Source organism: Eimeria necatrix, genomic scaffold (genome assembly GCF_000499385.1).
Source record: "Eimeria necatrix Houghton genomic scaffold, Enh_scaff14, whole genome shotgun sequence".
In the NCBI taxonomy this organism is placed as follows: domain Eukaryota; phylum Apicomplexa; class Conoidasida; order Eucoccidiorida; family Eimeriidae; genus Eimeria; species Eimeria necatrix.
The window spans coordinates 157,944-177,823 of NW_013652137.1; the positions used below are offsets into that span (position 1 = coordinate 157,944).

Here is a 19,880-nt window from a genome sequence, read left to right on the forward strand (position 1 = left end):
TAGGTTGGGCTTGTGCTTCACGTTGCCGTCAAAACGGCTGAAATATTTAGCTCGCAAAGTTCCCGGTGTCCTGGTTTGTGAACTCTTGTAAGGTAGTCACAACAGTGCAACAGCATGCGGTGCCTGAAGACAAATAATCCTGAGGTATCTAACTTGGGAGGCCATCGTGCTGCCCATAAGTACACCAAATACCGAGGACGCACTTTGCACGGTTGTACCGCGAAACCTGCAAATTTCAGTCGCTCCTTCAGCGGTTGAGTGTTTCACATTACTTTGAGACTTGGCGAGTATCAAATACACTTTCTAGGGTCTTTGCAGCTGCAACAGCTTACACAGAGATCCTGCATGTTACCGAAAGAGGCTAGCTTTCCGTAACAACGTTGCTGCATGGTGGGTGGGTTGTTGTTCGACCGGCCTACAGAGGAAAAGGCCTTGGTAGCTCCATCCCATTTTTACAGACTCAAAATATACAACACCTTGAATATAGGCTTCCGTTGTCTACATAGTGGTTTTCTCTTCAGTTTTCCAGTTTACCTTTGAGTGGTGCACATACGAGCGAGGCCCTACACATCTAAAATATGGGGAGGTGTTCCTTAATTGCATCGGAAAAGTAAGCCTTGAGCATCAATGGTGAATCGTTTAAGTGATGCTCTTCTCATCCACTCAGTGTGAGGCATGGAGCTCGAACAGATTGTACACCCAGCCCCACTTGGGCCGCTGCTTCATTTGCTGCTGGCAGCTGTCTTCAAAAACTCTCCCCAGAAGCTACGTAATGTTTCGGGACAGTAGGTTAACAGCATTTCATGAAATGCATTATGCAGAAGCTAGCCGCTGGCAAACACTTTTTAAGAGGGCCTCTTCGACTTTGTGGGGCCGCGCACACTCGCTCGCCTCTTGCCGACCTTAGTGATAATAAAAGTTCTGGGATTGGACGGCGAAGTTAGAGCGTTTGGTGGCCTTTTAGAAGATGGCGAGAGGGAGGTTTACGGGTCGCCAGGTGTCCTTGGCCAAATCGGCTGCCGTCATGAAGGCCAGCCCTTCGACCCGCACAGCCAAGGGAAGGTCCCAAGTGCTTCTACAGAAAAACAAACATGTATACACCCCGACCTTGGCACGACGGTATCACGGGTGCGTCGGGTGGCTTAAGGCATGTGCTCATACTTGTAGACACGTCCATGTCTGTAGCCCGCTGCTCAGCGGGCCCGCATCTGGAATTTGCACTTTTTGTTGCAGTTTCTGCCCGTGGAAAGAAAGACCCAATGGTGGGCCTTTGCCGGAGATTGATCGCATAATAGTTGACGAACACATCTCTTCCTGCAGCGATTGCTGTGGTGCGAGTCTCAAGGGGGATGGAAAGGGGGACGAAGTTATTTGCACCCGTTGTTTCTTCAACAACTTCATAATGAAAAGGCGGCCTTGCCTATTGCGGCTTGTGAAGAGCCAAAACCAAGGCGATAGACGAACAGAATATTCGTTGGCTGACTGCCGGGCCCTGCGGTACTGGAAGGACCTCGATTACTTGGATCAGGCGGCTGGGGACGAGACAATTGACGTGGAGGTTAGGGACACTAAAGTGCCCGACAGCTTCGGTGCGGATTTTTACCGTTTCATAGTTTTTGGCAGATTCATTTACAGGATGGACTCGGAGCTGTTGCGGGTGGGACGCCGAGCTGTTGCGTGCGGGACGCCAACAGTTCCTGACCGCATTGAGTGGAATTGCTGTGCTTCTGCAGGAAGGGGCCAGTACAAGCAACTCGGCTTCAGAGAAGTCTTGAAAAGACTAAGGGAAGGAGATACCTCTCTTTACGTCAGCACACAACGCATTGCTAGTGACAAATATGGTACAGTTAATATCTTTGGCTAAAAAGTCACCTCCAGCAGCACCCGCGTCTTTTGGTGACTGCTGCTGGTTGCCTTGCTGCATGGCGCCTGTGGCAATTTCTTGTAGGGAAGATCTCAGCGTTTGTGCTCGCGAACAGATATTGAAAGATTTGCACAGGTTTTTTGTGAGCACAGCCAATAAGTGATCTGTTCTGGAAAGCGACGCCATTTGACTTTTTTGCCGTATTGGCATACTACCGTCTTGGAGCAGCTCACAGCTCCCAGTGATATGCATGTTTTGAGTCGAGTGAGCTAAAAGCATAGGAAAAGGGAACATGCAAATCAAAAGGTGTTGATCTTCTTCCCTTGTTGACTCTTCTGCGAACGTGTTCTACAGGCCCAAAGTTACTATGCGGACCGCCCCTCAGCAAATCACTGTCTTCCGATTTCCCCGTAAATCCTGCCATTGCTGGGTAAGGCATGTAGTTAGTCGTGAGATTGGCTTGTGTCTCACATATGCGGCCAAATTTCCAGTACAGCTTGCGTATTATACGAGCAGGAATTTGGTGCCATCTCAGTTCAATATCTGGATGGGGCACAGTCGTGTAGGAAGTAGCACCGGCTTGCATCATGATTTTCACGACAACTTTTATTGCCTCGTGCGCGGTGAGCTCAACAATACCTCACACCATCCCCCGCATGTGGCCGGCTTGGCCCCTGAAGGATATCATGTAGGGACTGCAACAGCAGCCTGTATAGATCATGTAGGTATTGCTGCTGCAGCAGTTACGAAGCGGGTATCTTGTGACGCTTCAGGACGGAAGGAATTCAGGCTCTATAGCCCTCGTCTTTGTGAGCTCCTGCGCACGCAAGGCATGGCCAAGCCATTAAGTGCTGCTTCTGTCCACCCCAATGGCTTAATTTCGTACATCAGAGGCATCCGAGAAGACGGTGAGGATAACGGCCTGTCAGGGTGAGAATTAGGTAGTGGAGACTTTGTTTGCAAAGCACACTCAGAAATCGTACACTGACCATGGATTTTTTGTTCTCGACAACTTCAAGCAGTAAGCAAGGGGGAAACTTCGCTCACTCCGCTTTGATTTGGAACCAATTTCTCACACTGAGCAGCCGTTGCACCGTACGATACTTTCCTTGTGTCCCTCAGGTGCGCATGAAATGTCTGTCCTTCGAAGTCGTCAGCTCACACTTGAGCGAACCACAAGTGCGCTGCGAGAACAACTGACCGATTGCGAAAAGAGGCTCCAAGCGGCTTCAGAGGCAAAGAACACTACAGAACTGAAAGTGGAAGCAAGAAAACTGAAAGGCATGCTGGACCATGCTGAGTCAGAGTAATTCAGCACTATTTATAAGAACTACTTCCAAGCGTTGCTGTTTCTCTCTCTCTTAAGGCAGAACCAGTAGGGCCCTGCCTGATTTTTATGGTTGTTCAGCAGCAGTAGGTTTGGTGCGTTCCCATATTCTTTTAGGCTTGATCAGTGCCTTGAGGAAGCACTCGATGCAGCGGCTTACGAAAGTGGCGTCGACGATGATGACTCTGCATCGAACGACAGCGAGCTAACGGAGGTTAGCAACTGAAGTCCCTCTCTTATGCACCAGAAGCTCTTTGCACTCGTTGAACTTATTCTTTCATAGCGAACGAAATTGTTCGCTGGCAGAACTTATGCTCTGTTGCAGGGTCGCCTGGTGCAAGAAGGAGCGTATCCCGATCACTTCTGTCTTACAGGCACGGAAGAGCCATCTACAAGTAGGCAACATTCTTAATGCTGCTCAGCGAGATGTTGCGTTCTCGGTAATAGCCATGTACACGCAGGCAACATTCTAAATGCTTCTCAACAGGATGATGCGTTCTCGGCTTTTGGGTATTTATACTTCGATTCAACTATGGCTTCGTGCATTCAGCATCGTGGGACGGGCCGCTGAACGCCGCCAATGTATTGAAGAGATTCTGGAGTGTGTGGGTTGAAGAAGGAGATATTTGTAAGGTTCACGAATGTCTTCCACCCAACTCAAATTTGATTTTCATGCGCCAACGCAGCGCAGATATCCTTGGGGTCACGGCCCACAGTGTACCGTGTGGCTTTTGCTATATTTCCGAGCAGTTCAGCGCTCAGCTGAACTGTCAGCAGGAACGGTTCTAGCGATTTCCTACTCTAGCTAACAAAAAGAGCCCGCCTGTGTGCTGCTTACTCGCAGTGTACCTTCCGGCCAGCTGGTTTCACGAGGTCATCTCATACTCTCCGGGCAGCCAGAAAGACTCAAAGAAGCTCAGTGGAACGCCTGCTGACACAAAAGACAGTGTTCATTTGGCATTCAATATCTGGATGCACCCCCCATGCTTAGATGGTACATTTGAAAAGCCGTATATTGACGGCTACTGGGCCCAGCACGCTGCTCAGCAAGTTGAAGAACAGAAGGCGGCATCAGTTAGTGCAGTTGTTTACAACCAGAAGTACTTAGGGACCTCGCCTTTACAGCGACATACTGCACAGCAAGATGAACGCTCGCATCAACAAGACTCTAGTGATGGTGCACATGGCAGTCGCTTGGCTTGCGATATGCCATATAGTGTCAACGATGCAGAAGCTGTGATCTCTCCATCGAAATATGTGCGAAGTAAGTCCAGCACTTGCTCGCATGCAAGAAAGCCAGCTGGCATACTGTATTTTTCTCGTGGTCTTGCAAGGCTTCGGCGCCTACACTTAAGTAGCAAGGCGTACAGTGGTCAAGCTCGAAAGAACGTCCAGAGTAGTTGTCAGGACGTATAGTTCCGCTTTCATGGATAACAGGCGGGACTGGGCTAACAAACACTTGCTGTTTTTGATGGAATTTCCCTTGCTGTCGGAATACAAGCAGTTAAGACAACGCTCACACTATCTGGAGCATCTATCCCTCGAACGGCGAGCGTGGAGTTTGCTCAGCTTTCACAATTGAGATATTGTCATAGTTGTCTGCTCACTTTTGCAAACCACTTTAAAGAACTGTACCACTTCTGGACCAGTTGCAGAAAACGTTGACTTGGGCACAACAGTTTGTGCATTTGACGTAGAGCCAAGCTCACTGAGGTCACTCGCTGCTGAGGTGCCGTTTACAGGGGAGCATTTAGACTCTGCAAACGCTTTGAAGAGTAGGAGCTGTGCAGGGTTTCACTGCGCATCTCAGCTGTAGATTGCTGCGGAGCCCGACGGCCGCATTGCTGCTGCTACTTATTATGACGCTCTTTTTAAAGGGGATGCGCTGCTCCCTGCAACCGCCTTCAGCAGCGCGACTGTCTTGGTCTTTGTATTGACCATATGCTGCCATAGCACCAGTTTTCGGCATTTCGAACAGTTCACACTCAATCTTTTTCTGTGTTCTATGTTGACAACAGCTCACGTTATGCAGACATCTGGCCTCTAACCCGTTCACAAGTGGCTTAGACGCCGCGGCTTCAGCGTGCGCCTTCTCTTGCACCCCCAGAGCAACACTCTTCTGCATAGCAATCTCATCGCTTCCTCGAAATGCCAGCCCTAATGGAATGACTTGAAGAGCGGAATCCGGCAAGGAGTGAGCCAACAAGCCCGCCTCCTGTGCCCTCGGCAATCCACCGGTTACTTTGCTGTCTTCCTTTTTTATTTTCTAACATTCTGACTCTCTCAGACTGCTTTTAACAGTCTGACTCTGTCAGACTGTTTCTAACAGTCTGACTCTGCCTAAGGTCACACTCATTACACAACCTGGCGAGGGCTTGAAGGCCGTCACCCGTCGCGACATTTCCTCCCCACTTGTAATGCAGCGCAGTAGGGTGTCATCCGCTTGTCCTTCCACCGTTTCAAGGCTTTTTCGCTATAGTGCTCCTAGTGTCCCTCAGCACACAAGCTGCGTATCTACCCGCTGACTATGGCAGCCTGCGCCCACTCGCTACAAGCCTCAACGCGCACGTGGTGTACACAGCATAAGAGTAAATTGTAACTCCTGCACTGCATTTCTCTTATACTCAGCCTGAGTGTTCTATAGGTAGCTTACTATGTAATTATACCTTCAAGTTCTATGATGCTGCTCTGTACCAGTTTACCTTGGCCGGGTGGTGAACTGGGGTTCGTACGAAATTGGGAAAAAGTATTATAAACGTGTACGAGGCGGATAGCTTAAAAGAATGAGCATTTTGCCTCTGAGTTGCGAGGTGTCATTCGCCAAACAACCACGTCGAAGGAGTTCGGGAGACGGAGTGTGACTTCGTTGCTGCCAGGCCCCCTCAGGTAAATGCAGGTTGTCACTTGCTCCCTTCCCTTGAACTAGAAATTTAGCAAAGCTTTGTGAGGTTCTCCGGCCGTTTTTCGCTAGTTCGTTTGGGGCTAAGACGCGGCGAAGCCTGCGTCTTCGGCGCCTGCTATCAAAGATAACAGGAGAGCATGGGAAGTTTCGAGTTGGAACAGCAAACATCAATGGACTGAGCTTACTGTTCACTAAATATGAGGCTCAGGCTGGATATGGAACGACTCCAACCACTGAAACTAGTGCAGGATGTTCTAGAAGCTTCAATAATCCATGCACATACGAAAGGATTAGTTTTCCTTTGGTCTCGTAATATGGGCAAGACGGGGAAAAATAGAGCAGATGATGGTAGCACCGAAAAGTCCCTTCAGCTGCCTTTTATGACCCCCTTTTGTGAACCACGGTTAACGAGGCAATTTCTATGGGAAACCATTGCAACGTTAGTGCAACAAGCAGCCAAAAATGTTGTTTGGTGCGGGAATCTGGAAGGGGTTCCGTTGCGGTCTTAGTAGTCGCGGCTTGCGCATCTCGATCTGAAAACAAACAACTTAGAGGTTACGTAAAAGTGATTGAGGTGATTTTCATTGGTAAAAGTTGATGCTGTGGGTCTGGACAGAACAGCGTAGTCCTTCAAGTCCCCCTGTGCACTGCTTCGTTTAGGCCATTCCCCTGGCCGTCGCCTACCACCTTTACCAACGAAACATTTCCAGGCTTTCCAATTCCTTTATTGCGCGTCCAAAGGCCCCACATGAAATAGGGTACCAGAAGAGGTGTACATGTTCCTAATCACAAAAGTGTACAGCTGCCATGGCGTTCCGGCGATGTCACAACAGCCCGCAACAGCGCAGAGTTCCACAAAACGGCAAAGATCCTCTAAGCGCACAGAGCTAACAACTCTCCTTCCCCCTTTTAAGCCAGCCTTAGTAGACTTTACACAAGAAGAGTACTACGGACCCTCTTCTCTTCCTCGATAGTCTCCGCTTTGCCTCACTCATTCCCGAACTTCAGGGCATAAAAGCTCACAGAACTAGATCTGTTCAGGGCGCAACATACATCTCCGCTCAAGGAGGCCACAATGGATAGCAATGACTGCATTTTCCACTGGCTACAGCACACTATGGTCACTAATATATACACTAATATCATGTGTATGCATGGGGTGACTCTAAACTTCTTCCCTACAATAACAAAAATATTGATGAGAATAGTTCACTTCAGCGGCACAACGTGAAATTTACGGTGGTTTCATGTTGCGTGGGCAGCCTGTGAAAGGAAGCAAAAGGATGGGGAACAACTGTGCCGCTTCGTATTCTGTCACTTTGTACAGTACATTACTCAATGCGCAGGTTTGGGAAGCATTGCAAATGCGTTAAACCTGTATAGTGAGTAGCTTAATGAAGCTTGCCAGAACGAATACACACTTAAACAAATTGCCTGCGCATGCGTGAGCAGATGGTAAGGCGGCTTCCGCCTGCTCCCCCTTCCCTTGCCCATTGTATTCAGCAGCAGGTTATAACGTCCTCTCTTATCTTGAAAATTTGTGCGTCTTATCCTCTGTGCTTGTGCATATTGGGTCTTTCTTTCAAGACGCCTGGGTAGGCTCTACTGGTCGGTCCCATGGTGCCTTACGCGGCGGTGCGGCCGCTGCTTCTTCCGCGGCAAATTGGCTTCGTGTCTACTCTCAGCAACAACGGGGTATTTCCATTTTTAAAACATGGAGGACAACATTCGCTGCTTCGTACGGGCAACAACGGGGTCGGCTCCGTGGGCGGAGCCGTGCGCCCGTTCAGCAGTTTCAATCACAATATCGGCCCGCACAAGTCAGATCCCCCAGCGAGCGAGAAACCCCTTTATTTAAACCGTTTTGACCAGGCAGATGACCCTGCCCTTTTCCAGCTTGAAGCACAACAGCTGGAACAACAACGATTGTTGAAGGGGCAAACGTCAGACATCGTGGATACAGCGGACGTAGTGCAGCCATCCAACCATCCCCACCAACGGAAGGGCTTCCTTAAGCGCATGCGTTATTGGCACTACCATCAGACTGCAGAGCCAACCTTTCCCCGTACTCCAGACCTCAGCAAGGGGGGTGAGGGCAGCGCGCCTTTGTGTAGAATACGGCCACTTCCAGTGCCCACTGTAGTCCAACAGGACAGTGTGTGCGCCTGCTGCCTGTGCATTCAAGCTGGCTCCGGGTGTGTTGGTGCCTTTGCAATAATCCTCTGATGTGCTTGTTTTTTTTGGATTGGATTGCTGCAGAACTGGCTGCTGGTGCCACGGTGGTGCGAACCTCTGTGTGGGCTAACCCGGACGAGCCTGCTGTTGTGTCTGTGGGCCGGTTTGCGCCTGATAACTTTCGGGCTGCTGGGTATGCTGAGAATGCGCCAAATCCCACGAGCATCAACAGCGACGCACACCCAGACTTCAGGGACTACAGGCTGGGCAGCGGCTCTCCTGACAGGCGGCCCTTTATGTACTTTTTGAGCGCGTCCTACTTTTTTATTGGCGCAAGCATGATGAGGAGCCTTTTGTGCAAAATGGTCCACTTTTGGTGGGTTAGCAAGGTAAGGGAAATATCGATAGAATGGTGTACTCAGCACTCCTGCTTCCTTGCTGATTATTTCCGACAACTGCACCTCAGCAACAGAAGTGGAACGAGGAACCGCTATAGGCAACGAACATATTTGAGGAGGAGGCCGGGCCACAACCAGGGTACTTGGGGAGGAGGCTAAATGCCGGACGAGAGATGCATGAATATATGAGATCCTCAGATGCTGCATGTGCTGTCCGAGAGCCTAGCCGTGGCATTCTGTTTCGCTTTTACAGCATATAATTCATGTTGAAGCAATGCAAGCTAGGCCTCTGACTGTGTGTATCCAAAGATCTTACCGCTCTTCGCGAATAGAGATGTGAAGCGCAGAAGCATTTCTTCGGGTGCCTTCGAGCTCTCAGTCGAGAGCGTGAAATTGCGATTTCCCAGGCGTTTTGGTCATTATTTGGCGTCGTTCTATTTCGCTGCAGGACCTCATGGCTGCGGGGACCACTGAAATAGATTTGAGGCCAATTGAAGTGGGCACAACGGCTGTCTTTAAGTGGAGAGGCAAGCCAGTGTTCGTCCGCCACAGGACGCCTGAAGAAATTGAGCGTGCCAGGTCTGACACTGCCTGCTTTAACGGCATTTTCTATCGCATGCTTTTTGCTGACACCACCTCTGGTGTGGCGTTTCTCACGTTCCTTGCCTTCTGGTCGTGGCATCTGATGGCGTCGCTTCAGGGCGGATGACCTCGTGATAGGAACAATGAAGGATCCACAGACGGATGCGGAGCGCTGCCCTCGGCCAGAATGGCTCATCAACATAGGTGTCTGCACTCATCTGGGCTGCATTCCCATTGAGGGCGGCAGTTACCAAGGTTGGTTCTGCCCCTGCCATGGCTCTCACTACGATATTTCAGGTCGGTCTCTAAATTTAGTTATTTCCCTTTGCGTCCATATTTTTGACGAGTTAATGAATATAGGGTACGCACTTACTAAACGGCCTTACGACTACGGGCCAGTCCCGTACTCGTTTTCTGCTGAAAGTGCTGCTTAGCACCGTCACCTTAAGCTTGCTGAAGGCCAAGTAAAAGTGGAGAGATGTGGTTAGATTTTTTGTGGTTCACATTCGCTTGCATTTAGGCCGCGTTCGGCAGGGCCCTGCTCCAACGAATCTTGAAGTACCGGAGACAGTCTTCCTAGATGACCTTACGGTGAAACTGGGCTGAGCGTTGGCATTACAACGCTGTTTCGGGTGACAGCTATTTCTCGGTGTTCTTCGACGCTCGTGAGAGGCTGCTGCATACTAACGGCGGCCTCGCTGCAGAAGGCGTTGATGCAGCAACTGCGTCTCTGGGCACCATCTTCCCTTTTCAGGCTCGAGCTCTTCTGGTCATGGCACAGTGCGTTGGACCTATGCTCGCGAGGGGCGAGGGCCACCTTCCCAGCAAGCGTGTTACATTCCGCTTTCCTTTAGCTGGGGAGATATGAGGCACAGAGGAACGTCAGTAGCAATCCGCTCAAATGGCAAGGAGCGACGGCTGTTCCTCATGCATTATTTGTGCTCTTGGGCTTGAGGCACTTATTGTAACCCTTCAAGCACATCAGCTTTCGCCTTCTTCCCCCCAAACACTCGCAGGCAGCCGTTTACAAGTTGACATAGGGGACTGACCACAGCATTGGGCATAGTTGTCTGGCTTAGCCTTTTCAGTATCGGTCTTCGGGCACTAAGCGAGAGCCCAGACCTCTCGTGTGTTCTTTTAACGGAAGGCAGTATGAATGGCGAGCTGCTGGTGCGAATGGCGTAGCGCCATAGCACTTAAATGGTAGTCATTAGCAAGTGAAGGCGGCGCTACCCAAAGTCTGCAACTTTCAGTAGATAACCGTGGATGACCTGTAGCCTTCAGGCATTTTGCTTGATGCAGAAAGCCTCGGAGCAAGCGATATGGAGCCTGGAACGGCTAGCTGTAGCACGGGGAAGCTGCACGGAGCTCTTGACGCAATTGAATACCACTTAGCAATAGAGGTGGTTCTTGAGGGGATCGGGATGTGCTTAGGCAAGAGGTGGTACAAGCCACTGTCAAAGTTTTAGCTATGAAAGGCAGCAGACGCAGAGGTGGTAGCTTCGAGGAGCCATCACTACAAGTGGAGTTCCGCTGTGTCCCTGAGCAACTCTCCTGCCAAGTATTCACTCAGAGGAGTCTGTACATCCTCGGCCATCACGGCTTATAATTCCCTTCATGATCCAGCGGGTGGCCATGCCTAGGCCAGGCCTGGGCCTGGCCATCAGCAGCAGCAGCTGCTGAGTTAGGACTGGAAACTCTAAGGCAAAGCGTTTTGTTGGCGAGTCACGCAGCAAAGTAGGGTTAACAGTAGAAGAGGTTCGATGGGAAGCTGTGTGTGCACAGAGCGCTAGAACTTGGACCTATATCAGGGGAGTGAAGTACCTAGCCTGGGCCTTCACAAGCTGTGAAGACATTCTGCACCTAGAAGCGTCCGGTCAGGATCAGTCATAACACAGATAACAATGCAACAGTTAAATGCTGGATAAGTGCGTACTGCGTCATGTGCGTTCCGAGGTCCTCGGAACGCACATGACGCAGAACCATGCCACGCATGATGATCTAGTGTTCCAATAGGAAGCAATGACGTACTCACCTTTGGGGCAGCTCACAGTGTGGATGTAGTTCGATAGGTGGTTGCTTTAAGACTGTGGTCCCCGCAACGGAATTGAGGATCCACATTCCATATTCAGCAGCGGAAGAGCGCTACGTGGTGCGGAAGGGACGTCAACGAAGAGATAAAAGAGACAGCACAGCTTTTGTGGCTGAGAGTTCAACTGCTTTCGCTATGACCTGTGTGACCTTTGATGCCCATGTTAATCAGCCGAGGAGGCTCTCGGGTAAACTGTTGAAAAGAGATGTTTTGTAGGTCAGAACGTTATATATCAAATTTCCAAGAGTGTTTGCAAGTATAGGAAACAACAGGAGGCCCAGCCGCATGAGCTCTTCAGCAACTTCCAGTGGTTTCTAGCACACGGAGTACGATATGTGCTGTCCCAGGCTGAAGGTGAGCTAAAATTGTCGCTAGTCACGTGCGTGCTGTATTACTGCTGCGACGACACTGTCTCCTAATTCGTAGAGAAAGCGCTTTAGAGTAAGCTTAAGCCGAGTCTGCAAGCTTGCGAGGCCTAGCCCGCCAAGAGGAGTTTCCCGTGTTTCAGCTGCGTAGTGAAGTGCAAACATATTAAAGTTGCAAGCTTTTATCGACGCCTTTGAAGAACGCTCACAAGGCACGAATGGGGTTGTTGCATACAAATTCAAATTCCAACCTTGTATCGATGCTTTTGGAGGACAGTCACAAGCATGGATGGAGTTGTTCCTCAAGCTGCCACTGATATAGTCAATCTACAGTCTCCTCAGAGTATTGGCATACGGAAAGTGGATGGTGCTCAAGAAGTCAGACACTCACGAAAAGGCTGTAGGCTTCTTAGCAGGAGCTAAAACTCAGCTGCAAAGGCAGCTGCGAAATTTAGGGACGCAGTTAGAAGAACAAATGTTGAGACTGAAGCGATCCCGAACGAAATAAAACACTTAATATAGGCAGACAAATAACGTATTCGAATGCTTGAAAGGAAGCACGCACAGGGACAAAACCCCGGACCTCAGGCCTTCATTAATACCTGAAGGAGACAAGCCCCTTTGAGGACGACGCTTTAGAGAAACTTATAGCCATGGGCACTTACCACCATATGCAGGTAAACGGTAGGAATCACCACTCAACAACGTAACTTGTGAGGTGAGGTGAACTGGTACGCGGCCACATAGAACACCCAACGATGTGAGTGTAGCTTGCTGCTCCATAAGTTGGCTGAGTGGCTATGGCTGTTGCTGCCAATGGGCTGCCCTTCCCTTGGTTGTATATACGCTCAACTTTAGGTCCAAATCAATGCCAAGCGTAGATCCAATAGCTAGGACGACGAGTAGGAGTTCATTACCAGCGGCTAGGTACTGCTGAAGTAGGGCGCACTTCAACGTAGTCGCTTCAATGACTGAAGTTAGATTTCGACGCAACAAACGAGTTACACTACGTGGCACTCTTAATAACGAACAAGTAAGCTTACAGATTTGTTGACACTCTGGGGCTTCTGAGCCCTACCGTGTATACCGTGGATATTCACACGTTTAGCAGAAATTCAAGAAGGAGTGCCTTAAGCCACCAGCGCATAATTGCATGCAGAGCAAGTCGAAGCACGGCTCTTCCAAGGGCCTTTATTTTTCTGGGGGCTGGAGAGACAAGGGCTGGACATGCTGCCGTTGGCGTCCCCAAAGCATGTGTTGGCGACAGCGATGGCTTTGCCTCGTTAGTTCTCTTGCAAAGTGGACTTTGCAATAACAAATTTCAGCCTGCCTACTATTAAATGAGAAACGGGGAGCCGCTGGGTCACCTGGATACCAGGCCCCAGCCACCGAAGGATCTCGCGCTGACCCTCCTGTAGGGCAAGGGAGCCGCCTCTTCCATTCTCCTCCAGTGACTCTGCAGATTAACCCTTAGTGCTGCAAATTAGATACAACACAGGGTCATTTGTAGCCAAGGGGCTGCACACGATTCGTTTAACAACGATTGGAGCATCACAGCAAGCACAGCAAGCCACAAAGCAACTAACACAGCTCCCTTCGCTTATCGGTAATCCACACATTTCTAGTACATTCTTTGGAGACTTGATGGCTAGTCAGCATTGCACTGGCCGCTGGACTTCCGGAGTTGCCAGCCAGGCCCATCAGCAGTTTTAGTCGCCCCGTCCTGTCGCCATCGCAGCTCGACCTCTGAAGCTTGCCATGAGCGGCTGCGCCTTGCTTCCTGCTTATATACGACGCCTCCATACGGGCTGCAACTGCACGACGTACCGTTGCGGCGTGTGGAAGACTCAAGGCTGTTCTCCTTGGCAACTGCCAGGCAGATCCTCATTCGAAGAAGCCACGCATTAATGGCAACCAAAGAACAGCGTGTGCAGCAGCTTGTGCGTCCATACCTTTTCGATGGCGTTCTGAGAATTTGTTTTTGAGGTTGAGATGGAGGTACCGGCAGCTCATCCTGATGGACCATCGGGAGCGCCTCTCGAGATCCCCACCCCTCAGCGGTACAATGCAGCCAGTGAAGCTGGCGCGCCTCCAGTGGGCATCGAGCTCAACGATGCAAATAGTCCAGCCCACATCCCAATTGCATCCCAGCCTGCCCCCTGTGAGTAACTTTGGTCTGTTAGAGTTGCTACGAGGCAACTGCGTGACATTCTAAAGCTAACAAGACTTCTGCTTTCTAGCTCAAGGAAAACTTCACCTTTTTTTCCTTGTGTGAGCTATGCAGTGTGCCTGCGTGGTCAGGCTGTGCTATGTTGTACTGCGTGGTGCAGGCGCTCTACCAGACAGCAAAGGGCGCTCCAGCCGATTGCTACCGGGGAGACAGCGAATCCTTGCGAGCGCTGCGCGGCAGTTGGCTGCTAGTGAGTCGCTAGTGGAGGGTCTGGACTTGTGCGCGGTGGACATCGACACACACTCCTTGCCGCCTCCTGCTTCTCTCCCGAGCCTGCAGGAGCCTCAAGACGACCCGACACCGTCGCCCCGTCATAGAAAGCAGGCACTAGAGCTTCTGCGGCTCAACGCTCTTCTCCAAGCTGCCGTAGGCGCAGAGGAAGACCTGGTTATTGTTGGGTGAGCCTCCTTTTCTATTTTGCGCTTATACTCTAGGTCACCGGGAAGTGACGGAGTGGCAACAATAACCCTGCATCCAGGCGATTCAGTTGATTAGGATTTCGGGATGTGTCGTAAGAATGTGCGTGCATCAGTAAGGCAGAGTGGGGCCATTACTTTTTCAGGCTTCATCAGGTCGGGACGCAGCACAGGCATGCTTGGGCTGCTTGCATTGCTGCCGCGTTCGCTGCTGCTGAGGGAGAGGCCGCAACAGCGATTCGCATGCATTTGTTAGGGCCTGATGGTTCAGTAGCCGGAGCTGGCTCCGGAGCTGCCGCGCGTCGCACCACGTCTCTAACTCATTACGAACAGATCGTCCCGCTTGATGCCTGTCCTCACCACAACCAGCTTCTCTTGGTGTACGTACATCCCGGCCACTTGTCTAAAGTCACGCTGTTGAGCATTGCCAAATCTCGTCTTGGCTCGTACTGCTGTCGTGAGCTGCAGCAAAACTACAAATTTCAATGGGGCCTTAACATAGCTGCTGAGGAAGAGCTGCGCAGGCAGTTGGAGCTCCGTAAGAAACAAGAACAGCAGCACCGTCAGCAGCAGCAGCAGCAGCGAATGGATTTGTTCTTTAACTTCAACAATATATTCGGGCTTTCGGAATACACAGCAGTGGGTGCCACGACGTCGGAAGCTGCTGATCCTGCTGCTGAGCTCCCAGCAACAGAGGGGACCGCCTCAATGACCGGAGACGGGGAACATTCAGAAAGGGCGATGGAAGGGCGTCTAGAACTGCCGAGTCTCTCCTCGTGGGAGTTGAGGCAGGAGCAGCGCGGGCAGCAACAGAGGAGAGCTGATGGCATCTGTCACAGCAGAACCTGTCCAACACGTTCAGGGGACTCTTCTTGCAGGCCTTCAGAAGCGGCTGTTGGAAGCACTACAGGCTCAATCAGCAGCAGCGGCGACGTCGCAGCATGCGGATGCGAGTTCTTTAGGGAGGTCTTTGCTTACGGGGGAATGGCTGCGCGTGTCCTCATAGGAGCGACGCCTGTTGTTTTTGCGTGTGTGGACCTGAAGCTAACAGAAGAAGCTTTGGAGCCATGCGATAAGCTACCGGCTTGCCCCTCTGGCCCTTCACGAGGGCAAGTGGAGGGTGTATCAGTGCAGGCAGCTGCGGGAGCAGCAAGGAGAGCGTTGCTGAGGGAAAGCTGCGGAGGTGCATCTGCTGAGGACAACGAAGGTGCAGCAGCTTGGAGGAAATTCGTGATTCGAGCGCTGCAACGCCAGCAGCTGTTGGCAGTCTTATCTGAGTGAGCTTTCTGCCGTTGTTGTGTAGCTTCATAATCATATTGGATGAATATATTCTCAGCAGCTGCGCTTATTCATATCTCCTATGCGCAAGGCAGGAAGGAATTTTCCCAACTGTGCAAAGCCCCAGCAAAGCATTCTCTGCGAATTCTATGCGCTCAGCCTCCGATTCGAGACGGACTCAGGTTGGGCCTCTGCTTTGGAGTTGAAGCCACTCCTGCTCTTAGGAGCGCGCCAGCAATGGTGGCTTCAAACTGGGGGTTCGCCCTGTAGCTTTGATACAGAAAGCCAATCAGGACCTCATCCAGCTGCTGCTGAACGACAACAACGCCTGCGAGAATTGGAGCAGTTGGGTATTTCTACTGCGGAAGACGAACGTTTCTTTTTTTGTCGCATTCCTGAGAAAGCTGGCAGTCAAGTACTGAGCTTTGGAGAGAGCGGCCGGGCTGCAGAGTGGAGGAGGTAACTGCAGCTGATACCCAATGCCCTCATTACGTATGCTGTTGTGCTGCTTGCTTGTAACTGCACGCACACAGTGTGTCTACTGTATGCGCGATGCTGCATATTGCTAAGAGGTAGGGCAAGTGCTGGTATGCTACTTCGATGTCGTGGCACTCAGTATTTTGCGACATTCTGGCAGCTTTGCTGCACCTGCACATCTAACTCATCCTGAATCTTCTTTGTTACTTAAGGAGGCTTTGTTGCGCTATCTTTTGGGCCTTTTGCAGACCAGCATGGCACCGAAGATGCTCCGATGAATTCGAGCACAGAGAGGGAGTCATTGCCCGCTTCTGTCTAAGATGGATGTCTTGCCGTTTGCTTGTAGAGACGGTCGACACAGAGCGTGTTAAGAAAGAGTGTAACGAGCTGCGAAAAATTTTGAAGGTAGCTCTGTCATACGAAAGCACCACTTGCGTGAACGCTGAGTGGCTAGTAAATAGCTGGTCGGTGATGCGTATTGGTAACTTTGCCTCGACTTCTCACCCACTTTTGCCGGCTAGGTTTGGCATGTTTATAGCCTTAGGGTGCTGTGCATTTCGTGCGCATCCTGTGCAGCAGGAGGGCCGGTGCCTCAGCAAGTTGCTGGTTGATCCGCCCCTACTTCAGCTGCCTCCTGTGCGCCCGTTTGAGCCGATGCAGCTGAAGATTAGCCTGTCCAACCCTCACGAAACCCTGCCTACGGCTTATGCCGTCTATTGCCTCGCGGATTCAGGTGAGAACGCTGACTTCTGCTGAAACGGCATTACTATCATCTTTTCGCTGTTCGGCAGGCCACTAGTTGCCATTTCGTGGTATTTTTAGTAGCTCGTTAGATTCATGATTGACTGATGGGAAAACCAGCAAAAGAACCCCTGCTTTCTAGTTTTGCGGCACCTGAGTAATCTGTCGCAGGGAGGTCGATCGTGCCACTGTCACAAGTTTCTTACTGGCACGGGGCCCTGTGGAGGAAATGGGAAGGAAGAACCTGGGAAGGTCAGTCCCTTATTTCGGCCAGCAGCAGAGAATCGGAAATACAGACCACCCCTGATGCTCAGCCGCTACTGGATCGCGAGCAGCAGCAGCTCGTGGAGCGCGAGAGGCAGAGGCTTTGCGAGGAGACTCTAAGAGAGACCAGAGGTCAGGGCGCGACCACACCCAAGGCCGCACCTCTAGCTACAGGCAAAACAGAGGCAGCATCGATCAAGACAGATGCCGATGCGGTGTTGCGGAAGCGCATTCGTCTCGAAAGGTGACGTAATACATTTTTGCCTGTTGGTTTACCACTGAGCTTCCTAACTGCCATGCACTGCTTTCCCATAGATGTAAACGTGCCAGGATACGTGCCTCCTCCCGTGCTAAAGAACGCCCCACCACAGATACCTGTGTGAACGCTCTTGCAGGTGGCTTCTTATGGACTCCCTGCATGGCTTCTTGAGGGGCGGTGAGACTCGCGTAGTCTCAATGATCCTAAATATCCAAGAGGGTATTTACTCTGCGCACGAGCTTGCTTGCGGCGTCTTAGTTTTGCGGCTGGTTGATTCTCGGCAGGATTTCTTCTGTTGTCTCGCTTCTTCCCTCATGCCCGCTTTGCTGGGTGCGGAGCTGCAGCCCCTGGCAATGTTGGGGAGGAGGAATCTACTGGGGCCATCAGATAATACTTTTGAAGGGGAACATACTCAGGGGAAAGATCATTCTCCACACTTAGACGCCATTCCAGAGGCAAATGCACCTTCCGTGGGAAATGACGGAGCTGAGGCACCAGTACGAAGCGCGGAGATAGAGGCTCCAACGGAATCAACATCGCTGCTGCCACTGCCCAAGGAACTGTGGTGGCTGCTAATGCATTTACATACCAAGGCTAAAACGGTATGTGCAACTGCCGTTCCAGGATCTCCGCAATGGCGTGACTGCGTTAACAGCCACAGGCGGACATGCCAATGGAAGGACCATCAAAATGAACAACAGGAAGAGGGCCATTCTGAAGTCTACCAGCTTTGCTCAGAGGGGAAAAACAGCTGCGCAAGCATCAAAAACGAGGACAACAACCTGAGCGATAGCTTCTTCAGTGGCAGCAGCCTCTGCAAGGAACATGAGAAACAGTTGCTCGACGCCGAAGGGACGGTGTGCACCGAAGGTTGGCTTGCAGCAGATATTGCCGAATTTCTGTGCAGCAGCGGGGGTGAAACCCTGAAATGGCCTTCTTTTCTCGCGGGAGCGGACACCTACTTGCAACCACAGCGAGGGGTCCCAGTGGCCCAGCGCGCTGACAATGGTGCGGACAGTCTCACTCGTAGCAACCCTTGTGGCAACACCAGGCGGAGACGGCAAAAGAAGCAAAGGGATTCAGAAGCGACAAACAGAAATGCGGCGGACGACACCACGTCCTGTGACGTGTCCCATGATGAGCCCACAAAGCGAGAGGTGGTTTTCTTACGGGCATGCTTAGAACGAGGAATTGAAATTCCTCAAGGCGTTTCTATCTGTGCGGCGCTGGCGGTGAGCCATAATGTCACGCCACGGAGCTCATGCAACTTCTTTTTCTGGCATGGCTCGCATAGACCGGGCGAAGAATTATGCCGGCTTGTGCTAGAGACCACGGGTGAACTTTTAAGCGCCTAGAATCAAAAAAACATGCGACTGCAGAGGCAGTTTGTGACTGTTTGCGCATTATATTTCGCAGCTTCTGGAAGAATGGGGTGCTACGTGCTGCTTTTTTCCCAGCGAATTTGCAGTGCAGGATGTGCAGACGGATAACTTGCACCTGCTTTGCCGCGCCATCCTTTTATCACTGCCGGCAGTCCACGTGAGACTGCAGCTTCCACTTGATCAAACACACGCACACAGAAAGGTGCTTAATAGTGGCCAAGTGAAGGAAGCAAGTCTTGTCGACTCAGGGTTGCGTTGCCATCCTTCTGTGCATTAATGTTTGTATTGTGCTCTTCTTGCATCTCCTGTTTGTCATCGTCCTTGGTGCAGCGTAACGCCTTCATCTCTATAATTTCTGCCCTTAATGAACTACTTCGAGCAGCGGCATATTCCGGGATTTCCCATGGTGTTGCTCCAAGAAGAGACGCCCCCATCGACCAGCAACATTCGTCTGGAGGTTCTTCTTTTACGTCTGGTACAGGCGCTGAATGGACTGCAAGTCCTTCTGCAGCACATAAATCTGCGGAGAAGTTGGCAGGGGGCTGCCCGACAGACATCAGGACAGCTAAAGCCGCCTGCGTCCAGCTGTGCTCAGGAGAAGTGATATGTGGTGGCCGGGGAGTCTCAGCGCAGCGCGTCGCATGCCTTGAGAGCCAAGACAGCTCTCAGCTTTTCCGTCAAGCCCTCTTGTTGTGGACCGGCAGCTGGCTGATGAAAAGTTGCAGGCCCGTGTTGCGTCATGCCGTATTAGATCATTTTATTGCGCCCATCTGAGGCGGAAAACAACCTATCTAACGTTTTACTCCATATCGTTTGATTCCTGTGTGTACTTAATGGCGAATTTCGACACGTGCCACTTGATAGAACTGCACACGCCTCACGTAGCAATAACTTGAAAAGAAGTCCCCAAAGATTCACAGTTGAGACCTCACAAAAAGTTCCTTGCATAGTACACAGGACCTTCAAGTAGACGCCCTAGTGAAGCCAGACTTAGTGGCCACATGGCAGCGCAAGACCGTCTAGGGTTAAACTTAAGTTGCTTCCCTGTGCTGCTTTGAACCCCTGCCGTGACCCCCTGCTGTGGCGAGCTATCGACGAGAGACCCAACCGTTCACTTGACTGGCCCCG

General features: G+C 51.1%; 4 protein-coding genes across 4 annotated transcripts; all 4 read left to right on the forward strand.

Annotated features, from left to right (window-relative positions):
- Positions 1–1,024: 1,024 nt before the first annotated feature.
- On the forward strand, positions 1,025–1,864 carry ENH_00015700 (hypothetical protein, conserved; the record flags this gene model as incomplete). Its single annotated transcript, XM_013579021.1, has 2 exons — positions 1,025–1,128; positions 1,234–1,864. 2 exons carry the CDS (start codon positions 1,025–1,027, stop codon positions 1,862–1,864), a joined length of 735 nt encoding a protein of 244 aa, XP_013434475.1.
- A 367-nt stretch (positions 1,865–2,231) lies between these two features.
- Positions 2,232–5,007, forward strand: ENH_00015710 (hypothetical protein, conserved; the record flags this gene model as incomplete). The annotated part of the gene is made up of 8 exons (XM_013579022.1): positions 2,232–2,487; positions 2,638–2,772; positions 2,987–3,170; positions 3,309–3,405; positions 3,517–3,586; positions 3,742–3,819; positions 4,036–4,455; positions 4,847–5,007. The coding sequence occupies 8 exons, from the start codon at positions 2,232–2,234 to the stop codon at positions 5,005–5,007; spliced, it is 1,401 nt and encodes a 466-aa protein (XP_013434476.1).
- Positions 5,008–7,710: 2,703 nt separating this feature from the next.
- ENH_00015720 (ubiquinol-cytochrome c reductase domain-containing protein, putative) lies at positions 7,711–9,854 on the forward strand (the record flags this gene model as incomplete). Its single annotated transcript, XM_013579023.1, has 5 exons — positions 7,711–8,182; positions 8,353–8,657; positions 9,115–9,245; positions 9,367–9,545; positions 9,769–9,854. 5 exons carry the CDS (start codon positions 7,711–7,713, stop codon positions 9,852–9,854), a joined length of 1,173 nt encoding a protein of 390 aa, XP_013434477.1.
- Positions 9,855–13,697: 3,843 nt separating this feature from the next.
- ENH_00015730 (hypothetical protein, conserved) lies at positions 13,698–19,526 on the forward strand (the record flags this gene model as incomplete). Its single annotated transcript, XM_013579024.1, has 10 exons — positions 13,698–13,866; positions 14,036–14,333; positions 14,498–15,628; positions 15,789–16,088; positions 16,355–16,511; positions 16,683–16,839; positions 17,019–17,355; positions 17,507–18,602; positions 18,787–18,909; positions 19,083–19,526. The coding sequence occupies 10 exons, from the start codon at positions 13,698–13,700 to the stop codon at positions 19,524–19,526; spliced, it is 4,212 nt and encodes a 1,403-aa protein (XP_013434478.1).
- Between the last annotated feature and the right edge of the window lie 354 nt (positions 19,527–19,880).